This window comes from Cloeon dipterum, chromosome 4 (genome assembly GCF_949628265.1).
Source record: "Cloeon dipterum chromosome 4, ieCloDipt1.1, whole genome shotgun sequence".
Taxonomy (NCBI): domain Eukaryota; kingdom Metazoa; phylum Arthropoda; class Insecta; order Ephemeroptera; family Baetidae; genus Cloeon; species Cloeon dipterum.
In genome coordinates, this window is record NC_088789.1 from 30920742 (window position 1) to 30935414 (window position 14673).

General features: G+C 37.6%; 1 protein-coding gene and 1 long non-coding RNA gene across 2 annotated transcripts; one reads left to right on the forward strand and one right to left on the reverse strand.

The window, feature by feature from the left end:
• Positions 1-2541: 2541 nt before the first annotated feature.
• Positions 2542-3418, forward strand: LOC135942926 (uncharacterized). The gene is made up of 2 exons (XR_010575144.1): positions 2542-2845; positions 3269-3418. It is a non-coding gene; the product is annotated as an uncharacterized LOC135942926 (long non-coding RNA).
• A 2645-nt stretch (positions 3419-6063) lies between these two features.
• On the reverse strand, positions 6064-7416 carry LOC135943783 (uncharacterized). The gene has a single exon (XM_065490446.1). The coding sequence runs from the start codon at positions 7414-7416 to the stop codon at positions 6064-6066; it is 1353 nt and encodes a 450-aa protein (XP_065346518.1).
• Between the last annotated feature and the right edge of the window lie 7257 nt (positions 7417-14673).

Here is a 14673-nt window from a genome sequence, read left to right on the forward strand (position 1 = left end):
ATTTGTATGTAATGCTGTTGGACAGGTGCGAAATCCAGCCCTTAGAGCTATGTGAGCACTTCAAGTCATTAAAACAACCACTTTTTTGTCATTTCCCCCCAAAATTGTGAAACTCCTGAGAATTATAATATGATTTTAATCTGAAATGACAGTTCAAGGACCCAAAAATTGTAAATAGACGGCTTAAAAATAAATTAATACTCATTAAACAGAAAATTCTTTCAAATTAACGTGTGATGATGTACTCAGTAAGTAATTAAATTGTTTTCCACCAGACAAACTCTTTATTAGGTTTATGCCTCATTAATCATATCCAGTCCGTGCCTGTATATTTGGAAGAATCGGGTCCAGTCTGTACCTAAGCTGTTTTCCAGCTGTTCAGAGAGGCTGATCGACCAGGAAATATTACCAACGAAATGCTTTGGGGGAAATAATATTTTCAGGCAATTTTTTTATTATTTTAATGCATCATTTTTCCTCTTTAAAAACAGTATTTTAGCAGTCTCCATAAATAATAAATTTTATTAGCACCTTCCGAGCGTGTTTACGGGCAGAAAGAGAATAATATATTACTCACAACTTGCGCCTTGTGTTCGTGTTCACTGCTTTAGAAGCAAAAAGGATGGAAACATCTAAGGCAACGCTAGTGCTCAATTTACTGTGTTTAAATAGATTTCAAAATAAGTCGTTACAGAAAATTAGTGAAAAATATGTTTCCCTTCTCTTAACTAAATAACCCGCTCGCTTGAATTTTGACACGGATTACATCATTTAAAGAATATCCAGCTGTTCCATTTACAGAAATTCATTTTTAAATATCTGTACCAAGTAAAATATTCAGGGTGAAACAGTTTTTAAAATAGCCCTGCCAAAAATCTTCATTGTTTTAATATTAGGCCATTATTATTTCCCAATGATCATTATTGTTTTAATATTGGTATTTAATATTGCATCAATGTGAAAATGTGACGCTTTTTAACATTGTGCTAATATTGGCCACAAATATTGACCGCTATCATTGCGTTATTATTAATTTCCAATGAAAATCAAATGATCTCCTAATTTCCGTAGAATTTTGGTAATTTAGGGTTTTTTAATTAGAAACATAAGTTTCATTGATTTTTAAAATTTTATTTATTATATCAAGACATATTTTTGTACAACCTGAGTCACAAGAGTAATTTAACTTATAAAAAATTATTTACAATATATAAGCAGTTGTTGGGCTTATGTATTACATAGTCACAGCATTCAGTTGCTTGTGTATACATTCAGCGTGCAGCAGGTATTGAGACAAAGTTGGGTTTAAGTTGGGAAATACTTATATATAGTCAGCACTAGATAATGCAACATGTTGACCACTTTGTCGAATGGTCGTCCCGGCGAGCCAGAGCAACACTGGCACGAAAAAGGGCGGTCAGAAATTGATGAGGGACGTGTGTCATGTTCTAATGGCCTGAACTTTATTTTATACAGAGCCGTCATTATTGTTTCCCATTTTTGTAAGTGTCAATGCGACCCATCGGGCCGAACGATTCGACAAAGTCAAAAGTGGCACACTAATTAAAATTAATTTTGCATTCTAATAATAATATTGTCAGTTCTAGCTTTGTTATTAACGAATTTTGAAAAATTTTAAATGCAAAATTAATTTTAATTAGTGTGCCACTTTTGACTTTGTCGAATCGTTCGGCCCGACGGGTCGCATTGACATTGACAAAAATGGGAAACAATAATGGCGGCTCTGTATAATATAACCCGCATAAAAAAATATAACCCAGGAATATCCGGAATAATCTTAGATTAATCAAAATTTACCCGAAAAAATTAATCCAAAAAAATGATCCTGGATTAATCCTGTATTAATTGAGATTAATCTATGAATGTTTAAGATCAATCTAGAGATTAATCTAAAAAAATATTCTCAAATTATTCTTTAGATCATTCTGAGATTAATCTAAAAAAATAATTTTTGGAATTTTCTTAGAATGAATCCAGATTAACCTTAAAATGTTTTAAAGTCAATCTAGAGATTAATTTACAAGAATATCCCTAGAATAATCCCAAAGGGGCAATTTGAATATAGTTAATAGAATATCCCCAGATTATTCTATGGATCATTCTGAGATTAATCCAAAAATATTTTTTTAATGTTCCAAGAATATTCTTTAAAAAACCCTAAAAGAGAATAACTTCGATATTTTTCTTAAAATTAAAAACAAAATTAAATATGAAACATAATTTAATCAAGAAAATTAACTGCCATATTGTTAAATAATATCACAAAAAATATTTTTCTAGGAAATATTTTTTAATTAAGTCGATGGATTATATTTTAATATTAAAACCTAAACCTTTTTCATTATCTGATACAAAATTATGATGCCTTTATTTTTCAAAGAATCTGCCCGGATTAAAAAGGGTAAAAATCATAAATGCGATTGAATAAATTAATTTCTTAGCACAAAGAGTCTTATTTAATGCTACCGATAAACGGGCAAATATGAAAATAATGGTCAGAAGGACAAAAAAGGGTTAAAAGGGCGATTTTAGTGTGCGCGTGGTAGCGGCGGCTGCACATGCATGCACGCACTTGCATGGAATGCCTGCTGCTGCTGCCTGCCTCTGTTGTGGAGCGGGGGAGGGGCGACGGGCGGTGGCAGCAGCAAGCGCAGCAAGAGACTTACAAAATCCTGCCTCGCTCTCTTTGTCCAACGCGTCAACGGTCAACCGCCGTTCAAAGTTAAAGTTATTAACGGACGCAGGACGCCGGACGCCGCCAGTAAGGGACAACACGGACGTCCCGCAGACTTGGACGGATGGCCTGGATCTGGCGGTTAACAGGGTAAGTCCCATTTTATAGATTAGCGTCCAAAGAAATTAGAACAGATCGCGCAACTTTGAAATCCAACGGTTTTATTGTAAAATTACACTTTTCGCCGCTACTTGTACGGTTTTTGCCACCAATATTTTGATATGGGATCTTCTCCAGTCCTTAATGTTCTTAATTAGAACCCTATAAATAAGTTTGGGTGGCGGAAACTGTAAATCGGTGATGAAAAATGTAATTTTTCCATGTAAATCGCGGTCGCGTTTTTTGTACGCTTTCGAGAATTTTGATTACACATTACGATTCAATTGGCTTCGCTTGGAAAATGGAAAAATATTATGCATGAACTTGACATACTTCTACCTTCCATTTTCCAAGCACAGCTAATTGAAAAAAGCTTTTATTCATTTTTTTCTACGAGTCGCTCCCTTTTTTTAGCTTCAAGCCGTCCGCAGCTGTTGCACGACGGGAAAAGATACAATCGTTTAAGTTCTGCAGTTTGGGCTTCAAGATTGGCGGTGCTGGCATCGAATGAGAGAAAATTTTGTACCTGATATGATTAAAAACAAATAAATTTTAAAAATTTAACTGAATAAGTTTGTTATTATTTAGAATCCCAATTATATCGCAGTAATAGAAATAACAGATTTTGAAATATTCTAGGAACAATCTGAGGGTAATTTTAAGAATAATTTGGGGATAATTTTTGTCACAATCTATGTTAACCTTAAAATGATATTAGAATCACCTAAGAACATTCTTAGATTATCCTCAAAGAATAATCCAAAGTTAAGATTTGATACGCTAAATATTAATCCTAGAACAATCCAAAGATTAATCCATAAGTATATTCTGAGAATGTTCTAGGATCATTCTTTAGAGCTTTTTGAAACAAACCCCGGCAGAATAATCCTGGAACATTCTAAGGATATTCTCTTAAATTAATCTACAGATTAATCCAGTATCACGAAAAACCGTATCATAAGTTCATATATAATTAATTTTTTAGATTAATCCTGGGCGAAGTCGGTATATTCTTAGAACATTCTCAGGCGATATTTTTTTATGCGGGAAAGTTCAGGCCATTAGCACATGAATCACGTCCCTCATTAATTTCTGGCCGCCCTTTTTCGTGCCAGTGCTCATAAGTCATTAATATTTTTTTAAAGTCAAGGACAAAAGGTTCCAAAACATCCAAATTAAAATTATGCAATTAAGTGGTAACAACCTATTTTTCCATTTTTACAAGTTTCTTGCAGGCCATGTTTGCTCTTAAGTTTTCAATATTTTTCTAATTAATTGCTCATGTGACTAGAAACATTGCCCGAGATAAATCTATTGAGAAATTGAGGCAACAAATGAAAATTCAACAGGAAATATCTGCATGAAAATTTTGACTAATCCGAACTCTAATTTTATATATTAATTCCTAGGAGGAAATAACAACAGTTCATTTCATGCGCAAGAAATTGGTAAAAGTTGTGTTGCTAAAATATTTAAAAATAAATAAGTGGAGAGAAAAATACCGGTGAAAACAAATGCAATTCTGCAAGGATGCATGACAAGGACATAAAATTAATTAAGAGTTCCATCATATATATAGTAATGTGTGGTGTGGCGGTATGTGGGGCCCTTTCGTGGAAGCTAGGGTAGTTCTTGATCAGAAAAGACGATTAGGGCAGCAAATATAAAGGGAAAAAGCGGGAAAAAGTCCACAAGATAAACGGGCGTGGGTCGTGGATGTCCTTGGGCGGCGACGTGAAAAGCGGCCCGGCTCAAAGCTGACGATCTTCGCCATCTTCTTGCGCAGCCGCTCAATGTCCCTCTTCAGCTCGTTCATGGTCTGCTCCACAGGGTCAAAGCCATCCTCGCCCGGCCTGTCAACGAAAAATTGCATCAAAATTCGATGATTTATCAAAGTTATGGCTCGTTTTCTCACTGCGTGCAACAGTAAAAATTTGTAACCGCGAATTGGAATGAAAACAAAAGTAAAAAACGAATAATTCTCTTTACCTGTAATATCTGCTGTGTGTTGATAACTTCAAGGGTCCTTACATGGGTGTATTTTAAACTCAGAAGGCGACGAACGACTCGCAGAACGAAGAACAACATGAAAATTCCGCGTAGCCGTTATAATATCCGTTCGGTGTGTTTGTTTCTTGATGCGGTGTTGGCGGACAGCGGACAGTGGCAGAGTGTGCGACTCGTGGATGCGCACGCATTCACGCATGCGCACTGATATCATTGGATTAACATTGGTGTAATATTAAAACAAGATTAAGAAAATAATAGTATTTATATTTGTTTTTAATATTTTTTAATGTTGCTGCATTATTGTGTTGCTATCATTTTTCATTCATCATTTATTAATATTAACTCCAATGAAGCGTATGATTCAAATATCATTGGTAATATTTGCTAATGAAGATTTTTGGCAGGGAGCCCTTAAAGGTCTTGCGATAATTTTTTCAATCCGCGTCTTTTCTAACTTGCTTCTTCTCGATAGGGAATTTAGCTCGGTTGACGAGTCAAGATTACACAAGACGAAATCGAGGCAGATTTAACCTTAAGTTGAAACACCAAAGGCTCAGGCAGAGGCGATCGCAAAGAACATAATCTTCTACAAAGACTCTGGACTATCAAAACTAAGTATAACTCCTGACCTGTCGTAATTCAGAGTTAATATTAAAAAGGATGAAATCCGGAGCAAATTGTTGTGAAAATTGACTTCAATCAAGTGCAATAGCCATTTCGGTGTTTCCGAGAAAAAACTGAATATCACGAAACCTGGATACCAAGCCGAGTTATTTACATTCCTCGGAGATCTTAGCAAGTTCCTCTCTCTAATTGCTCCTCGAGACAGTCGAAAAGAAATTTGTGGTGTGAAAATAAAAACTGTGCCACTATTGAAGGTAGTGCTTCCGCCAGTTTTCCAGTCGCTTTTACGTGTGATTCTTTTTTTTCACTTTTGGTATCGATGACAAGTTGCTCAGTTGGCATGTAGAGGTGGATGTCACATTGTATTTTAAAATAAAACTATTCAAACCACTTCTAATGATTAAGCTGAAATTTTAGAGGAAAAATATAACGAGTTTTTCAGAATTATGCTTTTGCTTTATTTAAGATTATATCAGCGATTAAAAATATATTTTTGGCATAGTTGAATTTCTAGTAAATAACCCTAGAAACTACAATTCATGTTCAAATCCAAAAGGAGAAGAATATGTCTGTGCCTAGTAATCGTGAACGCCTACAGAAGCAAGCCAATCTCTAATTAAATTGGAAAGAGGAGCCCAGACCAAAGCTTGTCTTCCCTGCAACAGGCTTGGGTCCTTGGCGAACACAATCTTGGCGCCCTTGAGAAAATTTTTAAACAGGCAGTAGTGCAGCAAGTTAACATCACGATATTTCACGGTCAGATCCGCACCGATCTCGACCAAGGCCTGAAAACTAGAGAGGTTGTGTGCGTCCACGGCCGAATGGAGAGCAGTTTTGCCTTCGCTGTTGACAGAATTGATGTACGGACGCATTATGAAATCAAAATGCCGGATAATTGCTGCACCGAAGGGAGTGTACTTGGCAGCAAAATGAATGAAATCAGGAATTAAAATATGAAATTTGGATTCTTTGATGAGCCCGATCAGCCACTCGCACATTGCGATGTTCTCAGTCGTTGCTGCGGTAACCAAATTGGACAGGCTTATCTCCTCTGGGTTCCGTTGGTGCACGAAAAGGGCGGAATCCATTGCATTCATCCCCACGCAGTACTGAAAAAGGGACAAGTGCCCGTTCATCATGCCGACATTCAGGTCAGCTCCGTGATCAACCATCAGTTGGACAACTTCCAAGTTTCCGCTCGGCAAAACCTCGATGAGGAGGGGAGTTAAATCTTGCACTGTCCAATTTTCGGCATATGAAGAAAAAAGGAAGTTGGCGATTGCCTGGCCATTAGGCTCATCAAGATTTCGAGCAGCTTCTCTTAAAATTCTCAGTTGCAGTTCTTTATTTTGAGATAAATCCACACCGAATCTGCTGGTGGCAACCTCGATGATCCACTTGAATGTCTCGAAATCGTGAAACCAAGCCATCTCCTTCAAAATCCGCAAGTCGAATTCTTCGCTGCCATTCACTTTGACCACTGATGGGTCTTGCTGATACGCGAATTTAATTGACTCCGGCGTTGTACCAATGCAACGCAAAAGAAAGCTTTCCTTGGTTCTTTGCATGTTGAACAGCTCTCTCGCAAACTTGAAGTTCCTATTGATGAGAGCGAAAGGGACTGCATCATCGTCATCATTATTGAGTCTTTTCATTTCTGCTCCGCGGGTCGCAAAGAAATAGAGCAGTTCCATATCGCAGTTGTTTCGGTTCAAGGCTGCGAGATGATACACGTTGTTGCCATATTTGTCCGTTTCGTTAATGTCTGCCCCTTCCTCCACCAGTTTCTGGCATGACTCTAAGTCACCATGCTGTGCCTCGTATAGAAGCGCAGGAATTTCGTCAAGAATTGACGAGGATGAATCACATTCCAGTCTTTGAATTTTCTCTACTAGCTCATCCTCAGACTCAGGGCGGGATTTATACATGGGCCGTTTACCTACAAAAGGAAAATTCCCTAAATTCCAAAGCTATGCGTACAATAAATTGTTACTCACGGTCATTGCTCTTTCTTGTGCCATCATAATCTGATTTATCCATTTTTTTCGGGGACCTAAGAACGATACAAAAGAATGACTTAATGTAAAACACGGAGTAAAAATTAAATTTGTTTTCAAAAAGTTGTAAAGGATACACGAGCATTAAAACAATATATTTTCGAGTGCTCTTAAGAGCAGATATATCACGTAAAAAGCGAATGAGAGCTATTTCTGCAAAGCAAAAAATGGCCTAGAATGAGAAAAATACCTGGATAAGATTGTCTAAGTGTGAAGAGCGGCCAAAAACTCGTCTAATGTGTTCAGTTGCTGACTTCATAATAGTCATCGCCATGTTTTTGACTATAGATATAAATCGATAAATATCGTCAAAAAATCATCGATTTTTATTTGGCCACGACTACTTCAGAATGATCTAGATTAGATTAGACAAATGGCCAAACAAAACATGTTTGCGGCATATTTTCCAAACGATATAATATCGATATTATCTTTTTAAAGGGGCTGATTACGGCAACGCTGGGCAAAAGGATCGCATTGTACAGTGTTGCCATTTACTTTCAAGGTCAAGTTTGCGTGATCCGCTTTTATGTTCCCGACGTGTGATGAAATACAGAAAAAGATAACTCTTAAATCATCCCGACATCGCCGAAATCAAAGATTGCTGAACGCTGATTGGTTGCCTCTAAAAACAAGAGTGTATTCAGACAAGGAGCTACTGGAGTTAGTAACCTAAGTCGAATTTTAACATGTTGAAGATCTCTGAGGTCATGATAACATTGAATTAATAATTTAATCTATAAGGTAAACAAAAAATAATATAAAACGTTTAAAAAAACATGTTAAAATTTTCTTCTCCTTATCTCACGCACCACTGAGAACGGAGGGAGGGGAGCTGTGGAGTGGTTGATAGTTGATAGCAGCTCGATGTCAGTTATCAGTTAGCTTGCAAACACACGACAACGGAAAACGCAAGCAGCAAGATCGGCGTGATAATATTTGTTCGTCGTAGGACTGCAAACCAAAGAAGAAGCTGGGCATCGAAATTTGACTCAAATATCGTTCTTTGGGGAAGATTTTCCTGGATGGAGAGTCATTCAAGGAGATTAAGGAGCCAATTAAGAGATGCTGCCGGCGAGAGTCAAAGAAGAAACACTCCAATTCAAAAGCCACTGTGCAGACTGTGCGAGTGTCCGACGTCGGACGGCCACGTCCTCGCGTCGCAGGTGGACAGGTTCAAGCTGAGGAAATGGGCCATGGAGGTCATGAACCTGACGGAAGAAGACGAAAACTTGCCGGAGGTGGTTGAAGAAGACGCTTTGATCTGCTATTTTTGCATCTGGCAGGCAAAGTGAGTTTTTTCACAAGTTTTAAATATTAAATTTTTTAATTTTAACGCGCATATTTCAGGTTTGGAGATGAGTCTGGAGACGAGGCAGTTGCTTGGTGGCCGAAAAACCTTGATTTGGAAGAAAACGCTAAGGCGCTGCGGGAGAATTACTCAGGTAATTGAGAAATTTTAACAGAAATAATAAGCACCTTTATTTCAATTGTTTTAATTTTCCAGTTGGAGAGGTAGAGCAGTGTTGGGTGCAGTTGGAAGAGGTTGATCTTGCCAAATACGAGAAGAAAATTCCATTGAAAAGCAAACAAGGCCAAGAACTGTGTTTATACTGCGGCAAAAGTTTCAACCATCTGTTGGATCACGTCAGAGTGTATCACAAAGAAGCCATCAAATGTGGAATTCGGGGCTGCACGACATTTTTTCACACCGAGGAGGAAAAAGAGCAGCACATGCAGCAGGATTTTCACAAGAAACAGAACAAACCATGCGAAAGCAGGAAAATTCGTTGCAAATATTGTGAAATCGGAAAATTGCATTCCTCAGTTCATTCGTGGAGGAAGCACATGAAACGCAATCATCCAGAACTTCCGGTGGCGTGCACGCGTTATTTAAGCTGCCAAGAGTACTTCACATCCAAGTCTGAAATGATTCTCCATATCAACTCGTGGCACAAACAAGGCAATAATGGAGATCTTTACCAATGCAATCATTGCGAGTATTTCACCACAACGAAGCGAAATTTGAAACGACACAAAGAGGCCAGGCACATGCCAAAGAAGTTCAAATGCGATAGTTGCGACGCCAAATTCGGCTCAAAATGTCTAATTGTATCACACTATCAAAAATGTCATAGGTTCGAAAATTGCAAATCTTGTGGCCAGAACTTGACTCGCATTCAAATGGAATGCCACAGAAAGCCATCGGTTTGCTCCACATGCAAAGTCAGTTTCAAGTGCTCGGGTTTGTATCAATTACATAGGAAGACCTGCAAACAAACCCTCTTTAGTTGCAAAGAATGTGGAAAAACTTTCACCCAGCATTCTAGGTTGAATATACACGTGAGAAGAGTTCACGCAAAAACTGTGATTTTTCGCTGTGACCATTGCGACTATACTGCATTTGATAAATTTTTCATGAAGCGGCACATTCAACGCAGACATTTTCCAAAGACGAAGAAGTGTGGAGAATGCAACCAATTGTTTGCCTCTGAATATTTTCTCAAGGATCACAAGTCCAAGGTGCACTCATTCGTTCGATGCGCTGAGTGTGAGAAGGAATTAAGCCGCCGTAATATGCTTAGACACCGGACTGCCAAGACTTGCCGCTTCTGCCAGTGCAAGTTGAATTGCTCAGGACTTCTTGAAAAGCATATGAAGAGCTGCCGGAATAATAATTTCCATTGCGACAAGTGCCCGAGAATTTATGGGACAAAGAGAAGTTTGTATTCTCATATCGTCCAGATGCACATTGAAAAATAAATTGTCACAAAATAAAATGAATTCCGGCATTCTGAAAAATTCTTGCGTGTTAAATTAATTTAAACCTCTATTATTGACCATTTTACAGTTTATTCGCGTCAGTTTTAGTATTGGAAGTTTTATGTTAAAAGAGTTGAGAAATTTAAATATTTCTATAATCTAAAAGTTCTTTAGGTTAATATTTCTTCTACATTTCATGGGTCTTTGATTAAAATTTTTAAATAAAGCTTGACACATTAAATGTGTGCGAAGTTTCTTTTATCTTGAATTATGAACAAGCAAAATATCCAGAAAACCGTTCAAGAAAGCCGGCTAAAAAGCATGTGAATCAAAATTTCCTAACCTGCATTAAAAAAGCACGATTTATTTTACAAGTTTTGAAATATTCCTATAAATTCGCACACCAAAAGAAGGATCGCAAAGAGAGGATTTCAAATCAAGCGAAAAGTCTTTCAATTTTTTCTAGAATATTTGCGTAATCTCTGTCCATGGTCCTGATTTTACTATTATCCCTTTGTGAGACATACCATTGCTTACCTCAATATGCCTATTCGAAATGGCGTTAAGTTTCATCAAACTGTTAATGATTTAGCTAAACTGTGAGGGAAAATTTAAATAATAAAAAATATGATCATTCTAAGAATGGGACGATGATTTTGCTTTATTATAGATGAGACGATATTCAAAAATATTTTGTGTCAGTAGAATTAGTAATAAAAGAAACATTACAAACTACGATTCACATCCAAATTTCCCAAAAGGAGAAAACTTGGTCGGTGTGTATTATTGTGAATCATCGTCTCTATCGTTGTGAAATGGATAAATATGAAATAGCTTTTGAGCAAACTTGAATTTGCCCAATTCGATTGCCAAATTGACTGCATCAACATTATTATTATTTAGCCTTTTCATTGTGGCTTTCTTCTCCGCAAAGAAATAGATCAGTTCTACATCGCAGCTGTTTTTATTCATGGCTGCGCAGTTATAGACGTCGTTGCCATTTTCGTCCGTTTCGTTAACGTCTGCCCCGTCATCCACGAGTTTCTGGCATACGTCGACGTCAGCGTATTTCGCCGCGTAAAGAAGCGCAGGAATGTCGCCTTTATTTTTTTTAACGTCTTCCAGCTTATCTTCAAGTGATGCCCTTTCGTTATATTTCTCATCCGATTCGGAATGAGATTCCACTGATGATTCGGATTCCACTTTAGGAATCGTTTCTTCTTTCTCTTCTGACTCTGGGGATTTATCCATGGGCCGTTTAACTACAAAAGGAAAATTCTCTAAATACGAATGCTGCATCCGAAAAATTGTTACTCTCACGGTCATTGCCCTCGCTTGAGTCATCATATTCTGAATTATCCATTTTTACGGACACCTGAGAACATTACAAAAGAATAGGGTAATTAAAATGAAAATCAGGGATATAATTAAAGTTTTTTTGTCAAAATATTTGACAATTACAGATGAAAAAAGATCAAATATTTTTCGAAGGATAGAAAAAATTTTACTGAGCCTCAAAAGTAAATTTTAATTATATTAGTGTAAAAAAATAATGGAGCACCCTTGGAGTTGATATCACGAAAAAGTGAATATTTGGAGCCAAATGCTTAGAAATTTTAAAATACTTGGATAAGATTATAGTAGGAGTTTCAGGCGCGGCACAAAACTAGTCAATTATTTTGAGTTGCAGACTTCCAAATGACCTAGATTAGATTAGACGAACTCCAAAAAAAAACTCGTTCGCGGCATATTTTCCAGACGATATAATATCAATTCGTCCTGGTCCCGGCAAAATTGCGTAACTTTCAACAACCAAACGCGAATTTCCTTGTTGCAAAAAAAGGTCAACAATCAATTCGACAATGAAAATTTGGGTGTTTTTGAACGTTGCGCAATTTTGCCGGGACCAGGACGAATTATACTTTTTAAAAAGGTGGATAAAGGCAACGCAACATCGAAAGAAAATGGCAACGCTGGGCAGAAGGATCGCATTTTGTACAGTGTTGCTATTTACTTTCAAGGTCAAGTTTTCGTGATCCTTACTGTTTTCATTTTTCTTGGCCTTGAAACAATACAATGCTATCCTTTGTGCCCAGTGTTGCCATTTTCTTTCAAGGCTGCGTTTCCGTAATCTACCTCAATATTTGATACATAAGTTATTTTTAATGTATCATATTCAGTTTGGTCATTTAAATTGATTTCGTTTTCAATTTTTGAATGCAGATGATGTAAACTGTAAGGTAATATTGTTGCCATTGATATTGTGACCCAAAATTTTATTTCACTTGTGCAAAACAAAAACGTTATGCGTCAAAAGCACGTTTTTACCGATTGCCTGACTTACCTTTTGACAATGAGAAGTATAGAAGATGTATTATATTCCCGCTGACATATATAAACGCAAATTTTTTCCCCGACGAGTCATGAAATACAAAAAAGATAATTCTTAAAAAATCCCGAGTTCGCCAATCAGATCGTAAGAGTAAAAGATTACTGAACGCTGATTGGTTGCCTTTAAAATCTGAGTGAGTTCAGACAAGGAGTTAGTAACAAAACTCAAATTTCAACGTATATGTTGAAGTATTAATCTAAAGCTCTCTAATTGTAAGGTCATGATAACATGGAATTAATAATTTATTTTAAAAAGTAAACAAAATATAATTAAAAACGTTGAAAAAAAACAGTTCAAATTTTCTTCTTATCTCACACACCACTGAGAACGGGGAGAGGGGAGTTGTGGAGAGGTTGATAGCAGCTTTTTGTCAGTTATCAGTTAGCTTGCAAACACACAACACCGGAAAAAAGCAAGAGCGGCGTGATAATATTTGTTCGTCGTAAGACTGCCTACCAAGGAAGAAGCTGGGCATCGAAATTTGACTCAAATATCGTTCTTTGGGGAAGATTTTCCTGGATGGAGAGTCATTCAAGGAGATCAAGGAGCCAATTAAGAGATGCTGCCGGCGAGAATCAAAGAAGAAACTCTCCAATTCAAAAGCCGCTGTGCAGACTGTGCGAGTGTCCGACGTCGGACGGCCACGTCCTCGCGTCACATGTGGACAGGTTCAAGCTGAGGAAATGGGCTATGGAGGTCATGAACCTGACGGAAGAAGACGAAAACTTGCCGGAAGTGGTCGAAGAAGACGCTTTGATCTGCTATTTTTGCATCTGGCAGGCAGAGTGAGTTTTTTCACGAGTTTAAATATTGCGATAATTTAATATTGACCCGTGTTTTAGGTTTGGGGATGAGTCCGGAGACGAGGCTGTTGCTTGGTGGCCGAAAAACCTAGATTTGGAAGAAAACGCTAAGGTGCTGCGGGAGAATTACTCAGGTATTTGAGAAATTTTAATATAAATAATAAACACCTATTTCAATTGTTAAATTTTCCAGTTGGAGAGGTAGAGCAGTGTTGGGTGCAGTTGGAAGAGGTTGATCTGGCCAAATACGAGAAGAAAATTCCATTGAAAAGCAAAGAAGGCCAAGAACTGTGTTTATACTGCGGCAAAAGTTTCAACCAACTGTTGGATCACGTCAGAGTGAATCACAAAGAAGCCATCAAATGCGGACATTGGGGCTGCACCACATTCTTTCACACCGAGGAGGAAAAAGGACAGCACATGCAGCAGGATTTTCACAAGAAACAGAACAAATCATGCGAAAGCAGGAAAATTCGTTGCAAATATTGTGGAATCGGCAAATTACATTCCTCAGTTGATTCGTGGAGGAAGCACATGAAACGCAATCATCCAGAACTTCCGGTAGCTTGCACGCGTTTTAGCTGCGAAGAGTACTTCAAATCCAAGTCCGATATGATTCTTCATATCAACTCGTGGCACAAAAAAGGCATTAATCAAGGTCTTTTCCAGTGCAAGCATTGTGAATATTTCGCCATGTCTTATATCCTGTTGAGAAAACACGAAGAGGCGAGGCACATGCCAAAGATCTTCAAATGCGACAGTTGCGACGCCAAATTCGGCTCGAATCGGCTATTGAATGCGCACTTTAAAAAATATCACACGTTCGAAAAATGCAGATCTTGTGTCCAGGACGTTTCTCTCGGGAACAAGAAACACCACAGAAAGCCATCGGTTTGCTCCAGATGCAAACTCAGTTTCGTGTGCTCGGGTTTGTATCAATTACATAGGAAGACCTGCAAACAAACTCTTCTTAAATGCAAAGAATGTGGAAAAACTTTCACCTTGAATAAGGAGTTGAAGCGCCACGTGAAAATCGTTCACACCAAAAATACGAATTTTTACTGCAACCATTGCGACTATACTGCATTTAGTAAGACGTACATGCGAAAACACATGCAAGGGAAACATTTTCCAAAGACGATTAAGTGTGGAGAATGCAACCAATTGTTT

What these genes read in the sequence shown, in the direction of transcription:
- LOC135943783 (XM_065490446.1), bottom strand. Translation starts at nt 7,416, where the DNA reads ATGTATAAATCCCGCCCTGAGTCTGAGGATGAGCTAGTAGAGAAAATT.